This window comes from Bactrocera oleae, chromosome 4 (genome assembly GCF_042242935.1).
Source record: "Bactrocera oleae isolate idBacOlea1 chromosome 4, idBacOlea1, whole genome shotgun sequence".
NCBI lineage: Eukaryota > Metazoa > Arthropoda > Insecta > Diptera > Tephritidae > Bactrocera > Bactrocera oleae.
The window spans coordinates 74,225,965-74,243,863 of record NC_091538.1 but is presented as its reverse complement, the minus strand read 5'-3'; the positions used below and the strand labels follow the sequence as shown (position 1 = coordinate 74,243,863).

Genomic DNA, 17,899 nt, shown 5'->3' with positions numbered 1-17,899 from the left:
TGAAAAATATCTCACCTAATGATAGAAGATATATATTTATGTTTTATGCATTTACATAAGCTTACTATTTAATTTCCCTAATGTTATGAAAGCCATTAACACTGATATAGTTTATTAATTTACAGTGCATGAAACATTATCGATTACATTTAGTTGTGTAGTACATGCAAACATGCATATAAATATGACACACATATTACATACCATTACAACTTTAGTGCTGAATTTAAAATCGTGTGTTATTTGTAGAAATTTTACTCAATTTGATACTTTTTATGATAGACTTTAACACCTCTGTAATTAGCTTTTAATTAAGCAGGCGATAACAGAGAAAATAACAATCTCATTATGATACCTTTGAAAGACTGCTTGGGTCTTGGGCAACAACTATTTTTCGCAAACCCATCAAATAATAGATAAAACAATACCAAAATATAATAAAATATAAACAAGAATTGTTTGAGTAGCCTTCAACTCGACTCTCTAAATATTGGGGAATAGTAGAAATTCAAAATAAACTTTGAAATAAACTGTCAAGACGAAAGAATAGCAGATTGCTAGGAGTCGAAATGAGCATACAAATGAACTTTGAAAGACCCTGTAGGAAAAAGTATATAATTTTTTAACTAGAGTTTCGAGTAAATTTTACGTAGTATATGCTCGAAAATGTGGTGAAAAGGGGTATTAAGATTTTGCAGCAATATTTAATGTTTTATAGAAAATATTTTTAGTCCACATTTTAGTATAAAGCACAATTCAACGATTTTATTTCGTTATTTTGCTACTTATTGCACTTGTATTTGAAGGAATAGTAAAAGAAGTAAAGTAATGTTTTCAGAAGAAGACCAGGAAAGTCCAAAGGGTTAATGGTGTAAAATCTAAAGTATTAAAGAAATTTTGAAAAAAAAGACTGAAAAAAATTTTAGAGCTCTAGGCAATGCTAGCTTGTTAAACATAAAAACAATTCGGCTACCCTCAATTAAGAACTGTGTTTGACTTTTTAAGCAACCATCTTCTTAAGTATATATAACAATCTATAGTCGTTATTTTACAAAAAATAAAATTATTTTAAACATGCTTACGTAACAAAATTTTTATATTATTCAAAAGATATATATTAATATAGTTAATGAAACGACTGCCAAGAAATTAAATTTTCGAAAACCTACTTTAATGTTTATTGATACTTTTTTATTTAGTTTTTTTGAGATAAATCAATTGGAAATTTTCGCACTACACAATGGAGACAATTTACTAAATGACTAACTTAATAGCTATCTGAAGGTTGTTAGGTATGTATGTACATATATGGTAGTTATTACTTTCCAAACATTTTTCATTTCAACACAAGCCAAGATGGATTCAGATGGAAACACCTAGCCATAAATATATGAATGATGTACATAAATTGTATTAAAGGTTTAAATAATATTGCTTGTACTGATAAAATTAGACATTTTAGGTAGGTTCTTTACAAAAAGTTGGCCAGAAGATCTAATTGTGTATCTAAGTGTTTCCCTGAGGGGCACATGTGGACACGTTTACAAATACTCACCTACAGTGATATATTTACATTTAAAGAATATATGTACATGTACATATGTATGTATGGGACGCTGCATTTTTGTGAATTAACGTCAAACTGTAGGTCCCTATTCCTCCAATGGGTGACAAATCTAAGATGTTGACAAATATGAATACAGCTAAAAAATTAACTTTGTAGCTAATCAGTGGTGGGATGCCTTTGACTTGAGTTATCTCAAAGCATAATGCTTCGCCCATCTACCCGTTTTTTGGCGTTTAAAGGTATATGATCATGCAGCTTGGTATGTACCAAATTGTTATTAATGTTCGGTTCTGAGCCAAGGAAAGGAAGGGTACTTATGTCATTCACTTTTGTTTTGGGCAATTTTCTTACGCAAATTGTACGAGTCGAATGACGCTCGAAGACTTTCGCAAATGCACGGTGTATTTCACTCTAAATATTTCTGACGATAAAAATAGAATTTTTGTTTGGCAGTCACTCATACAGTACACTACATGCTTGTATACGTACTTATGTAAGTACATTTATAACTTTATAAGCGCAAATTCATATATCTATGAAATACTAACGAAACAATGTCGTCTGAAAATCTTTGACGATTTTGATTATCTAATAAAGTCATTTTAAAGATATACACCTAAAAAAATTTCTAAATATAATTTCGTTTAAAACTTAAAGTGAAAACGTTTCTAAGTCAAGTCCAATAAAAATTCCCAGACTTACCTCAAGAACTTATTTTCCACTTTGGAGGACTCTGCGATCGGGTTGTGTGTTTGCTTTTGTATTTCCTTATATATTAGTTTGTGAGAGTTGACAGGCGAAATAGTTTTACTACGTGAAGGATCACTAATAATTAAGTTGTTACTCGCACGCGCACTTTCACTTTCAAATTTGCTATTATTATTCTTATTAATATTACACGTATGTTTACAACAATTAATAATTTTATTACAATCACAGTATATTGGTAAATAAGCACTAACAATGTTGTATTGTATTGTTGTTGTTGTTATTATTGTGGAGGTACCTCCAATAACTTCGCCATAAGCGCATAAATCTTCAGTTATTTTCAATTCACTAACACTATCGAAATGGTGTTTATTAATCAAAATCTCTTGATTTTCACTGACGTTTCTTAAACGCGGATCACGTGGTGTATAGTGTAGAAATACTTTATTCGATTTACTGCCGTTATTGTAAGTGCGATGATTGTTCGACGAAAAAGAATTATTATTAAATAGCCGTAATTGTACAAAGGCGGCCACCGTGATGTTGTTTTTGTTATTTACTGATGGCAATATTGAATAAAGGGGGTCTTCGGGGATAGCTTCACTGATGCGTGGGCTTTGATTGGTTAACGCTGTTTTTTGCTCGACTATAGATTTTAATATATTATTGCTGTCGCTGCTATTGTTGTTTTTATTATTCTTTTCTAACACTGTTCTAATAGCTTTTAATATTTTTGATAATATTACAGTTAATTCTGTTCCACTGTCAGTTGCTACTGTTACTGTTGTTGTTGTAGTTGGCTTATAAACTGATTTTATGCGAATGTCATTCATCAAGAATACTAACTTCGATTTAACCGCGTTGTGGAGGAAATGTTGGATGCGTAAATTAATAAGCGATACAATGAAAATAAGTACAAGATCGAACAAAGACACCGTCGATGGCGACAACGATGTGAATACTAAAAATGCGATGGGCAAACACTCGACTATTAATTGGCTAAAATATTGCTTTGGGTTTAAGGCTACAGTTGTTTCTGCTACACTGCTGTTGCTACTGCTATTGTTGTTGCTGCTGCTGCTGGGCGCTAAAACTGCTACACATGTTGTTTTTGTTGGCGTTATTGCAGCAACTATTTCTGCTGACAATTGGTGTCTGACGAGCTTCGCTTTGAATTTGGTTGCACTTTTGCAATGCGGCGTCGTCCGCATCAACAACGTCTTTGGCAGAATCACAAGCACCGATAGAATCCACATGCGGCAGGTAGATTTCCCTTGGCTGAGAGTATTGACCAATTAAAAGTATATACCCGTCTAATCCACCAAAAACGGCTCAATGTGGTTTACAGTTTAGGTTTTTTTTTTATAGATTTTGTAAGATTATTGCATTATTTTGTTTTAGTAAAAACGAAATCAAAGCAAAAAATAAAATAAAAAAAGTAAAAAAATTTTCTTCTCGACTGTTTTACAGCAGTATTGGTTTATCTAATAAGTGTATAAAGTTTATTTTTATTTATATTTATATTGGCTTTTGCAATTCAACTGCGCCTTTTTCACTTCGTTGTATTTGTTATTTTTCTTTTTTCACCACATCTATTTGGCGTGTGTCAAATGAACTGGCAATCTCGCTGCGTCGGGTTCATCGTTGTAAATTGGTTTTATTCTACAAAATAACAAAATAAATTGCGAATATATTGTTGACGAAGCCCTTAGAGCTGACTAATAAGCGCCGATAAGCAAATTGGTGGCTGATGACGTCCGGTTCTTTAACTTTGCACTGCAGTTATGTATTCGTAGTGATCAACTGTAAAGAAACGTAAAATCAAATATAAGTAACATTTTTCATTTATTTTTAGTTATTGATTTTAAATGGATATATGTATACTGCGTTGGCATTTATCGATTATATAATATTTGGAATATTATGCATTGATACAACTTGGCCTTAAAAATTGGCAAGACCCATTGAATATTAAATTTTTTTCAGCAGACTATGATCTCCTATTACAAAAGGAATGCTTTAATAAAATAAATATAACGAAATTCCTAAATACATACTCGTATATAGCTCCTTTGATGTATTCAATTTGGCTAAATATGCATTTTGCCGCTTCTTAATAATAACTATCCTAAAATGCATAGTGCCACCTTTTTCTGGGCGAAATTAATAAATATGCTACAACTAAAAACTAAATCATGCTATATTCATGTAATCTAATACAATTGTATTCTAATACCCCGTTATAAATTCCTTACTTGCCAACGAAGATTTTAAATTATCATAATACATTTATACAATATCACTCAAACGATTCGTACTTGACCCTATGACTGTCCACATTCATTTTCATAGCAAAAATATCCGACAACAATCTACCACACTTTTCCGCGTATGGCTGCTGAAATTGCAAATAGCAGGTTCCCCTTTTTTAGACTGACATAAAACACAAATTTCAGAGTGTTCAGCAAGATATTTCTACAAAACTGTTGTGATTTTTTTTAAAGGTTCGAAGTGAAGTGGGTTTTGTAGTATTTGAAAACTAAATATTGTTTACATAAATATTACCATTTTAATTTGTTTATCTCAGCATTAAAGCCATATATCGCAGCTTATCTCTGTTACCCCATTAATTAAGAATATGTACAATACTTTGAAATATGCAGAAAAGCAGTTACCATACAAACAAAAATATCACTAGTTTTATGAGTTGCTTGTAAATATATAATAAATAAATTATATACCATATATCATAGACGAAGTACCGGAAACAAACGGCAACGAAATACATGTTTTAAGTTCTCCAAATACAACAGAAAATATTCGTTTTGAAGAATCGTATACTTACAAACATACATATCAATTTTGATTAAGTACAATCAAATACCAAATTTTACCTGAAATAGCACATTAAACTCTGCAACACATCCACACCACGTGATCTAGTCTAAGAATGTCATTATTTTGTATCCTCTATCTTTATAACCGACTTTATGAAGAGATAATGACCAATTAACGTTAACATAAAAGGTAGTTACATTCCTTCCGATTCCGGTCCACGTATATTCATTCACTCATACGCACGAAACACGACCACGTTTTACTACCCGAGGAGTTATTGTCTCACTCAACGCCGAAGTTGCCTTACCGGCATTCTGCAATAAATCTGTTTCGGCATGGCATTTCTTACTGTCAACCACCGACTGGACTACTTGATTGGCTCACTCCATGCCGCGAGTAACCGTATAACAAGACTGAAAGAATTCAGCGTGTTGTTAGATCAGCTAAGCGCTGCAAAAAACTATTGAATGTGTGAAGATGATGATAATGCATGTGAATGTGTGAAGATGATGATAATGTTTATACGTTGAACGATCGGCTGACTGCAGAAGGGAAGCGGAAACGACAGGGTCAGAGTACCCCTTTAGTGAAAAAACAAACTAAACTCGTGCCTGTCAGAAATTTTATAGTTTGATACTAACATAAAATAAACTAGTCAAAAAATTACTAATGTTGCATCAATTCCAAATTTATTTTTCAAAGAGCAATTTTTGTTTGACTTTACCGATTTAATTTTTTCATTGTTTTAAAACTAATTACAAAGCGCAAAAAAGTGTTTATTAAGATTTCATTTTTATAGACTTTGTCTACACCAGTCTTGGACTGATATGGGACAGGTTTGTTCTGACCGAACACCAGTTGTATGTATGGCAGAGGGATAGTCGGCTGAGTAGTTAGGCTTGCCGTTCATACTAGTTGTAAGTTGTTTCATCGGTGAATGTCATTGCCGGGTCATTGCATACACACATACATATGTGTGTTCAAAAATGCCCATATTCATTGTATGTAGATACATACATAAATAAGTGTGCGTGAATACGTTTCGTTGACTTAACGACAAATCGTTGTCATTTGTGAGTTCGGAATAATGAGATCCGTCTATTGGCTGAAAGAGACGCTCATTGGACTTGGTCGCCGTTCACTTATTTGGTTATAGTCGTTGACACTAATTTAATAACTGTTCTTATCGCCGAACGTCATTTTATGCAAACATGTGAATACATGTATGTATGTATGTGGGTTCATTTGATTATTGTAAAACTTTTAGCGATGGTGATTGCTACTATTTCTATTTACTCTGATTCTTTTATGTGTTCCACTATGATTATGAAGGCGATTGTTGTTTATGTATTTAACAGAGGGCCACGCGCCCTATAATCAGAGTTGAGTGCTTTAGTGAAGATATCGACTTTCGGAGTTAGCTTTTGCCGCTTCCTGAAATTATTAAATACTACTTGGGAAAATTGCTTGGTATAACAGCGCAATTTATATAAAGCAATAAATTGTTTTTTGATATCATGCAAAGCAGGGGTTGCTTACGATTTGGTGCTTCTTAGAAAGATATTATAGTAGGTCAGTAGGAAATTATTCGTTGACCTTGCCTGGATGAATAATTTTGAATTATTCGCAGAAAAAACTTAAACTTGAAAAAGTTTAAACAGAAATATCTTAACAAAATCAATGGCTTTTGTTTTAATCGCCGAAGAAAATGCGACGCTAGGTACGTGGGTCTTGGTATTATGAGTCTTCTTTAACATACATACATACAAGTATATGAAGAAGGAGGGGTAAAACAACGTAGTCTGAATATTGGTTAATTTTATAGTAGTTTTATATAGTTTCATTACTTCTTCGAGTAATATTAGAAGAATAGCGAGAAGAACCATTAACGTCATTGCTGATTGCAGGAGAGTATCGTTTCGTTTACCTTAAGTCACAGAGGAGCATGACATGTCTTGCTTATGTAACATTCTTTTTGAGGATGAACATAAGTACATATATTAGTTCTACATTAAAACAAGTAATGAAGGGCTAAGTTGCGGTACAACTAAACATTTTATATTCTAGTAACTTGCAAGGATCAAAGGGAGGAAAAATACCTTTAGGTGTTGGGAATACTTTATTTAAAAAAATGTTGCGGTTTATTTGATGAAATTGTAAATGGATTACAATCAAATCTGGTATTTTATTAAGTTATATTATAGGTTATTAACTCACTTAGTTTTATTACTATATTTTACTTCCCGTCAGCTAAAATTGTATTAAAATCATCTTCAAATGAGCTATATGGGATACAAATTCAACTGAAGAAGCTAAATTTAATATAATGAGTTGATGTGGAAATGTCAACCAAAGGATCGCAGATAATTATTTCAGGGATATAAGATTTGGACCAATTCTAAACCAAAGTAAAAGGTGGAAAATCGGAAATTATTATACAACCAGACATCCGGATTTCAACTCGTCTCTTCATCGTGATCATTTATATATACATAACCCTATATCTAACTCGATTAGTTTTAGGTGATACAAACAACCGTTAAGTGAACAAAACTATTATACTCTGTAGCAACATGTTGCAAGAGTATAAAAGCTGTATCAGCCGAATTGTACTAACTATCTTTCAACAAATCAACGGGGATTAAAACTATGTGTCAGTATGCTAACAAAAAATATTACAACACTTTAAAGTAACGTTATTTGAAATATGTCGCCATGCGGTACCTTATCTTGAATTTATGATATGCTCTAGAATGGTTTGGAGAATTAAAACCGAACGAATGGCCGATTCTTCTAATAAACTCGAACAAGCCTTTGCACCATCATTGTTATAACGGCCGATTCGCATTTGTTGTAATAATTTGTGATAAATATTGTTCAATAATAAATAAATAAAACCTTAGATTTGATGTACACATCTGGTGATATGGAACAGTCAACTTGAAATTGAGAGAAATTGACACATTTATGAGAAATTCGTTTTCAACTGTGTTAAATTGACTACAGTAGGTGCAAGTTGTACTCACACTGGTTATATGTGATAATTTTTATTTCGATTGCGTAAAGCCATACAAAATAGTCATATTCTTATAATCACACTATAGCATGTATGTAGCTGCCATTCAAGCAGACCGGTCAAAGTTAAGTGAATTCGACAGATCTCAAAGTAATCAGCAGAATATCTGAAACTACTTATGTAATTGAAAGTTGAAAATTGAATACGAAATAATCATTTCGACAAAAACCTATGGACATGCACTTAAAACCAAAAGCATAAACATATTCAATAATAAGCAAATGTATAAATTTCAGCAGATTGAACATACCTCGTAAACTATACAAACATGTCTATACATTTGAAGTTTATGACATTCGAACACACAAATGATAATCGCAAACGTTGATAATTTAACTTTTTATAGGTCAAGGCAATTCGGGAAATATATAAACGTATTTACTTGTATGTATTTGTTATTGTATATAGTACCATACATATGTGATCTTGCATATTGAGAATGATATTTCCTGATCTGGTTTTATTGCTAATTTGTATATTTGAGAAAATATATTCATACACATTGTAGTTTCCTCATGGAGGACAGTAAAGAAATATTTATTAAACATTTATATAAAATAAAGAAAATAATGATGGTGTCACTCTACACAGAAAAAAGCGCCGAATAAGAATACACAGGAAAGGCGAAAAATCAAAGATTTCGATTTTTCCAAACACACCGCGGCATTGGATGTTGACGGAAATTAAATAAAATTTAACCAGCTCGCTACATTTATATCTATCTTTTAAAACTATGACTAGGTATATACATAACAGGAATAACTACCAGTCTATCTGTCTTTTTCGTAACAAAATGAAATTCTCAAATACAAATTTGCTCTCATAATTTATTTCGAACAATATATGTTCCACATACTGTACTGTTCCAACGTTGCCAAGTCTTACCTTGTGAGCAGTCGGACAGATACGGGTACTTTAGTGAATACTCATAACGGTGAAGTAATGTCTGGAAAACGACTAGTGTCGCAGTTTATTGATAAGATATAGACGACATAGATAACTTATCGCAACGCTTATCTTTATAAATATTTAAAGGCTTTGCAATCCCGTATGCTTATGTGAGTCTACTCATCACTGTACTTAGGTACTGTACTGATAAATTATTGCAGGAATAGATGAATGAAGAGTCAATAAACAAAGTCGTAAAATTTGACATTCTTGATGTTGATGAACGAAAACGAGTGTTTTGGCATACGAGCGCTATTTTTAATGTTACAGTAACTTAAAATATTATCTCGGCCAAAAAACTGAATGATATCGCGATAATTTTTTACAACTTTCGACGTGGAGTAACTCAGCAACAGTGCATCGAGGGACTTAATTAAATTTTTGGCGATGAAGTTCCATGAAGAACCAGTGTTTTTCCATGGTATGGTGAATTCAATCAAAATCGTAGATCACTCCAAGACGAGTTTCGTGAAGGTCGTCCAAAAGCAGTTGTTGTTCCGGAAACTATTGAGACAACTATAGGCATTAGTGGCACCAGCATACACTCAATATTGCATGAACATTTGACTGTAAAAAAAAAAATTTGTCCAGGTTGGATCCCACACAATTTGTCAATCGCTCAAAACAGGCTCGTGTCGCTTGGTTGAGAGAAATGTTAAAAAAAAAAAATACGAAAGCGGTGTTTCGAAACACGTCTATGACATCATTAAAGGTGATGCATCGTAAATTTACATGTATAAGACGAAAACCAACGGCCAAAAACGGATCACTCTTCATCACGACAATGCCAGCTCACATTGACTATAAAAACTGCATTTTTTTAGCACTCAAACCATCGATTGAATGAGTCATTTACCGTATAATCCTGACTTAGCACCGAATGACTTCTTTTTATTCCCGTACAAAAAAAATAAACTTAGAGGTCAACTTTTTCGACACCTGAAGAGGCGGTTGATGCGTTGAGAACGCATGTTTTGAAAATACCTCAATCAGAGTGGCAAAAGTGCTTCGACAATTGGTTCAAGTGCATTCCAAAATTTATAGATTTTAATAGAGAATATTTTGAAAACAAAAAGCGATTTTCGATGATTAATGTTGGTTTTTGTTCTCTAAACCCGGATTATAAAAGGCAACCCTAGTATAATAAATTAGCCGCCATTTATTAGAACTCAGTACTAAATAAATGCTGTAATAAAAATAATACAATAGCAAATTTAAAAATTATTTAATTGTCTGATAAAGCGACAATTTGATTCCACTTTTTACGACTTGCATTTTTCAGAGAAGCTCTGTCGTTTCAATACATATGTACATTCATACGTAAGTTCTTATTGGGTGTAATGCTTTTAAAAATGCTTACATATTTTATTATCTTATACGCGATAGGAGAGTCATGTGTGCACGTACTTGAGTTTAATAATCATGATTCCGTCAAATACAACATTTTAAATAAACAAAAATAGTTCCACTTTTATTTGAAATAAGGTGTTTCAACGCACAGGTGTGTATGCAGTTATTTTATGGTACGGATATCAAAGATCCTTAATTGAATAAATTAGTACCTTTTCACATTTCGATCAAATGCCAACCTGGTTATCAACTTCTGATTATGTACAGTAGTGAAAAGAAAGTACAATGCTCTAAACTCAGCATGAAATTAGGAATTTCTATTGTATATTTGAGAATATTACCTTTAGATACCGAGTATCACAACCCTTTTATGTATAAAATATTGATAAAATGTTATGTATAAGAGAACTCTAAATTGTATTTATTATATATACTCATACTATTACTACAACGAAGTTAGTTCGAATGAATGGAGCGTGAAAAAACGCAAGTAGCGTGAGTATACTAGCCACTAGGTAAATGTACACCGAAACATACATTATGCAAGGCAACCGTCTTTTGGTGTATTATGTAATGGTATACAGAAATAGAAAATTCAGGCAACCGGCAGTTTCTTACAACAAGTTGCAAGATTTGGAGTCTGAATGCTTTGAACATCAATTGTAACAAAACAAAACATCGTTGTTGTTTTAATATTTTATGGAAACGTAATTTTTCAATACGTTGCATTTTTATAAGTTGATATATTCTTTATTATTATTGTTTAGTGTGGCTAAGTACCAATGACGACCTTTTACTAACTTTTATGTCGAAGGTTAGTAACGTACCAAAAATCTGACCATGTACATAAGTACGATGGATTTGGATCATACAGTCATAATGGTCGACTTCGGCTCAATCACTCCACTTTTTACTACTTATGTAAAATCAATGGGTCGATTTAAATAGATCGAAGAATTAGTACTAGTAGTATGACCTTCTGACTTCCTTACTACGCCATTTATTGCGAATGTAATGCAATAACTAATTGCAACCGTGTTGCCATGCCTTAGAATGATTTTATACGTCAAGTGGCAACCATCAAATGATTATCGCCGTTAATGTAAAACAAACACACCATCAAACTCATAAATGGTTGCATTGTATGCTGTGTAAGTTTTTTATTGTTAAAATTTTTATAAAAAATACGAAAAAACATAAGATTCTCATATTGTTACTCTTGGTTGCAGCTCCAAAGCTGAAATAGTTTAGGAGAAATGCCCTTTTAAAGTCAGAACATCTCTCTGTACAAGTTTTTTTGGTTCACTGTACATATATGTATGGATTATTCGATTTTCTTTCATTCCATAGTTATTGTGAAGGGTGTCGACAACAATACACCCATATATATACATACATATATAAACAAAGATACTGTAGAAACTATAGGGATAATAATAAACTTTCAAGGGCAGGTTTAGTTACATGATTCACATGTTATTTATGTTGACAAAGTTTATCTTTGCATTTGAATTCTACGAGTGCTTCCATGAGCGACACCTTCTCACATCTGCACATTTGCAGGAAGTTCCTTCGTTGGAAAATGAATACAGAACAAATTTTCAAGTAAAACTGTGAACAAATTTGTATATACACGATTAATCCAATTCTTTATTGCAGTAACGGGTCGTTTTTTCCATTTTTCTACTCTTGCATATTTCTACAGAGTTGTTTGTATCACCTAAAACTAAACAAGATAAATATAGGGTTATATACATTTAAATGATCAGGATGACGAGACAAGTTGAAATCCGGATGTTCCATGACATTATAAGAACTGCCACGCCCACAGAACGCCAACAATCGAAACCCTATAAATTGCCATAACTAAGCCGCAAATTAAGATACAAAACTGTTATTTGGTACAACGACTCGCAATAATGAGGAGGACCTTTGAGAAAAAGTGGACGTGGCCTCACCTTCCTAATAAGTTTAAATCTTATAAACCATATAAGCTACAAATCGGATAATAACCCCGAAATCGGACTACAACCACGCGTACTTCTCATAAAACACAACTTTAAATTCCATATGATTCTTTCACTTTAGAATTTACAAATCAACCACTAATAAATACATACATATATCGGGATAAAACTAAAGAGTTTACATTTTATAAACAAATTCAACCCTAACATAATGAATTACGATCGTCTGGTTGACGTTTTCCACATCAACTCAATATATTAAATGTAGACTCTTCGATGCAGTTTATGTTAGATATATCACATGTGAAGATGCTTTCAATTTAATTTAAGCTGACGCAAAGTAAAATATAGTAATAAAACTAAATGCGTCTATGTCTATATAATATAACTATAATTATTGTAATCCAATCATAATTTCGTCGAATAACGAGTGTTGAATTCTTGCATTTTTTAATATAAAGTTTTGCCAACAATGCAAGTTTCAAGAGTATAAAATGTTCGGTTATACTCGAACTTAGCCCTCCCTTACTTGTTAATTTATGAAATGTACAATGTTTTGTCACATACATTTGTATGTACTAATTATATGTACTAATATAATTTTTTTAGCCCAATTAGGAAAACTCTATCCTACTAATTTTACAGTTTTTTAGAACCATGGTTAAAATTGTAAAAAGCTATTAAGTTGAATATTTACTAGATAAACTGATCCTATAAGGCTTTTAAATACATAATAATTAAAAAAAAGACTTTTTTGAGAAGAAGTCGCACAACATACTTCTTATTTGTTATAGGACTTCTTGGCAACTAGAGCTAATTCGTTTTAGGTAACTAAGGAAACGAATGCATTGGATTGGATCGGCAAGCAATGATCGAGCGCCCCTGATGTCTGTTACAAGGTGAAAGGGACATTTAATTCAAAAGTTTTTAAGAGGGTGAAAGTATTCGAAATATTTAACATAACGGCAAACGTTTTTTTCAAGCACCAAGTCAAAGACTATAATAATTACATGAACTGAGGATTTTGTTGACCGTTGTTGTTGTGAACATTTTCCACCTATATAATGTAATACCCCGCTTAAAACAAAAACAATATAGCAACATCAACAATGACAGTAGCGCTCAATTTCATATTTATTTAGTTGATTGATGTCAAACCACATTAACCGCAGAGTTAATTGAGCGTAAGCTTTGTAGAAACATGAGCCTCGCTTTAATGCTTAGCTTTGTTATTGTATTTGAGAGTGCTATGTAAGTGATCTAGAATCACTTAATTAGTCAGAAAACGCATGCAGTGTATAGGTGGGGCAACCGTAATAAGGTAATAATCCATCTGAGGCTCATATGCAACTTTTCCGCTTATTTTAAGGCAACAGTAAATATACAAACGAGTATGCAAGTGTATACATGAACCATAACGTATTTCATGTTCAAGGTAATATGTACTTGGGAAAAGAAATATAATTTAGGCACGGTGTAATTGAAAAAAAGAGCTTTTGCAAAAAAAAACTCAAAGATTCAGACAACATTAAATTTTTCCTACAGATTTTACGTTAGCTAAATAATAAATTAATAAACGTTATTAAGGATAGCTGTGAAATTAAGGTCATTTTATGTTGACATGGAATTCCAGCCCCAACACATAACCAGTACTCTTTTGGGGGCTTGGTGACGCAAATCAATACAACGTGTGACTAAGCAAAGTAAGACTCAAATGAAAATATGCAATCCTCATCTCATTACGAAACTTCCCATAAAGGAAATATGTAAAAAAAATTATTGTAAAGCGGTGAAGTGTGAATGGAACAAGAAGAAGAACAATAGCACACACTCAAATGTTAACCCAATAAGCGGATTAATAGCTTAAACACAATACGGGCGACGACGAATATTCGTCGTACTCGGCGACGCCGTCGGGTGGATTTTCGCCGAGTAAAACACAATACGGACGATTTTCGTCGCAGCTAGTGTATATTCAGCGCTCAAAAATATCACAATAAATGACGAAACCAAACATAAACAATCTTAATATTGCCAACGCAGACATTTTCTTACATTTTTTTTGAAAATCCTTAATATTTTTACTGAAAATAATCTTTCTTTGATATGGTGATGCCGTGTTTGCCGCCGTGATCGGCGTTAGGCAAAAAATTAGAAATGCCTCTATCTCAAAAATCGTCATGGTGGGCGAAATTCGCCGCCGTCGCGTGTTGTGTTAATATTCATATACAATCGTGTGTTCGAATCATCGACGGCACCGCCGAGTACGACGAATATTCGCCGTCGCCCGTATTGTGTTTATGCTATAATGTATGCAAAAATATCGGCTTAGAGCTGTAGAACGGGTGAAATACTTGTAAACAGCGTTGGAGGTTTCATATAATTTTTTTTTAACCGAAACACTTTGTAAAATTAAAATCGGTCTATTATTTTATTCCGTTGCTGTTATTTTTTAACCATGTGTATGTGTTTTACACTAATAAGTTGAGTGCTCCTAATCCGCACACTTTTAAGAGCGTGCAACGTCGTTGCTGTGGAATGTTACAAAATTCTTTGCCCAGCCGAAAGCTATGCCAAGGCGAGAACATTACTATGTGTTACCACGTATCAGCAGATGCGCATGTTTGTATGCTTTCCGATACGTATGAGGATATGCCCAGCATAGGAATTCTAACAAAGCTAAGTTGTATCTTTTCAGCGGAGGCCGAACACATAAAGTGTGGAATACGTACTTATATACAAATATGAATTTATTTAGAATTCGTTTGCATTTGTGTTAATTACTACAATGCAGGAACTACTTCGTATTTTACGTAAAAAAACCTCCTAGGGACTTATGACATTGAGAATGCGAATATATAAACGCACGAGTGTTTAAAAGAGAAAGGCTTATATATATAAGTATGTATGTAAAAAGCCGTTGCATGTCCACCCCCATATGAATTTCACTTTAATTTATACAATGGAGAGCTGCAAAGGGAATCCTATACATATTTATGTATGCGCGAGTACATATAAACATCTATATTAAGGTAGACAAGATTTGAAATATTCATCTCGTACATATGTATGTATATACTTGTTAAGTTTGCATGCAATGAAAAAACATTTTGACGATTTGAACATTGAATGTCCCGTTATTCTCTGAACATACCTCGTATATAATATATTACAAAATCACAAAAAAAAAATTATAAGTATTTTGTTTGTATTGGTAACAATGCAAAATTTTATAAAAATTGATCATTTTGAGACCTCCTTCATCCTTGCTTTTAGTCTTTAATTGGGACTGCGACTTTATCACCGACTGTAGAGCATGTTATATCTTTTACACGTGTACCTACATATGTATAAACTCGATCGTTCGTCATGAGATTATATACAAAAACAATCGCACGTTGCCCAAACGTGTTGAGAAAATTTGTTTAGCTCTGACTATCATATGTTCTTGCAGGATATGTATGAGTTCAAAAATAATTATAATTGAACAAAATTATAGTCTTACGCAGATTATATACTATACAAGCATATAGTCATACATTCATATAGATAATTGTGTATAACTTCGATCCAATATTTTTATGTAAAAATAACTCAGATTTAGTAATTTCAAAACACTTCATACACGTGTTTTATTAATCTCCCTAAAGTGACAGAAAGTAAAAAACATTACTCGATAAGGACTATACTTGATCTATTAAAAAAATTTTTATCTTACCTATACAGATTGAGCAGTATATTAATGAATTCTATAGAAAATTTTGTATAAAAACTAATCTGAACCAATTTTTGAAATTGATTTTCTTACTTTTTTTCGCCTCTAAAATTCTGGCATTTCCAAAATTATGTATATTTCCCGAGCCTCACGGGCCTAGGCGTAAATCCATGACTGATGGCAGTAAGTCTGTTCATTTCAATGCTAAGTTTTTCCTATTCACACATTTGAGTTGTAAATGTCTGGAAATAATCAACGCTAATCGCTAAAAATCACAACTTTGACATATATGTATGCATATATGAATATACTCGTACAGGTATATATGTATGCATCGATCATAGCCATTGGCTCGATTGACAATTGTTTTCGGCGTCATAACTACTTGGCGTCGCCGGTAACTAGTTGGTGGCCCGGCCAAATGAGGATTCCAGCGGCTAATTTAATTTTCACGTTCACTAATTTGATTTTCAAATGTACACACTTATGTATGTTACAACACTAGCCTCAACTTTTGCCATCGTGTAATCCCTACAAGAAACTACTGATGGACAGTTTACTTGTCAACTGACCGTCACTGTTATTGTTAAACAGAGACATCTTCGATTCATATTGCTTACATGCGTAAGAATGAAATTGCTGAATCCTTTACTCAATTTTTACTGTTCTTCTTGCCACAAACGAAAAGTGTTCCACTCTTCTTCTGGGTTTGGTGTTAAAAATATACATTTTTATGAAAAAGAGGAGTTTTTAAATATGATAAACATACATACGTAAGTTAAATAAGTTTCAAATATATCTATATATTTAGTTAATTTCCATTGACATTTTTAAATTCAGAAATAATTACTGATTGAGGAAAGACGTACACAGAGCTATTGAGAGGAGGAGATGGCATGAATGGAAAATTTCTTTTCATATTTTATTATTCAATTATACTTTTTGTTGCAATCTTTTTTATATTGATGTATATTATTATAAATAATTTTGATTGAAATGTTCACTTGGGATAGATTTACAGTCATGACTGACAAATTGCAGCTATGATGGATTTATGGTCAGCAATGACTCAGAAAAAGACATGAGAGTGAGCAGTATAGATATATAGTGAATCAATTCCGAATACCCATGTGTTAAAGAGAGATACAAACTCCTACACATACGTTTGTTACACCAGTTTTTGCACAAGGCTCTTAAGAAAATGATAGAAACTTTGTTTTGCGCGCTGACATAAATTTTTCAGCTGTGACTGTCATATTACCGGTCAGATGACTGTCAATGTTCTGGTAGGGATGTAAGCGTATATACATATAATTGTAGGTATGTGTGTAAATAAGCATTTATTTTTTTTATACATATGTATTTCTATTTCTATTTCTAGTCTTTCCGATATTATATGGCGCAGACACACCGCGTGTCATTCTTGAATGGCCCATAAAGCTTGAAAGCAGTAGTTGATGTGTGGCACAGCGCTGGTTACACGAAAGCTAAGAGCGGTCTGCTAAACTTGAGAGTGACGAAGTTGTGGAAATTGAAATTAGAAATTCTACTACCTCAACTTTTTGTGCGGTGACATGGAGGGTAAATGTATAGACGACCTCTGGGTGTGACTGAATATATCTACGCATGAACTTGTGCCATCCAGCTTCAATTATGTTTTATTTTTACTTCGAAACGTTCCAATCACATATTTATTTATTTTTTTTCTGATCTCTATTTCTAATATTTAT

General features: G+C 32.7%; 1 protein-coding gene across 2 annotated transcripts in view; it reads right to left on the bottom strand.

Annotated features, from left to right (window-relative positions):
• The window catches only part of LOC138857126 (uncharacterized), a 31,746-nt gene that overhangs the window by 1,299 nt on the left and 12,548 nt on the right, over positions 1-17,899 (bottom strand). Inside the window, exons 1-2 of one of the 2 annotated variants that reach the window (XM_070108724.1) lie at positions 5,170-5,523; positions 2,270-4,078 (exon numbers count right to left, since the gene is read on the bottom strand). In XM_070108724.1, coding sequence (XP_069964825.1) covers positions 2,270-3,531 — 1,262 coding nt within the window. In that variant the 5' untranslated portion in view covers positions 3,532-4,078; positions 5,170-5,523. Of the gene's footprint in view, positions 1-2,269; positions 4,079-5,169; positions 5,524-17,899 lie in introns of those variants that run through there. The other variant, XM_070108723.1, reaches the window with a different exon arrangement.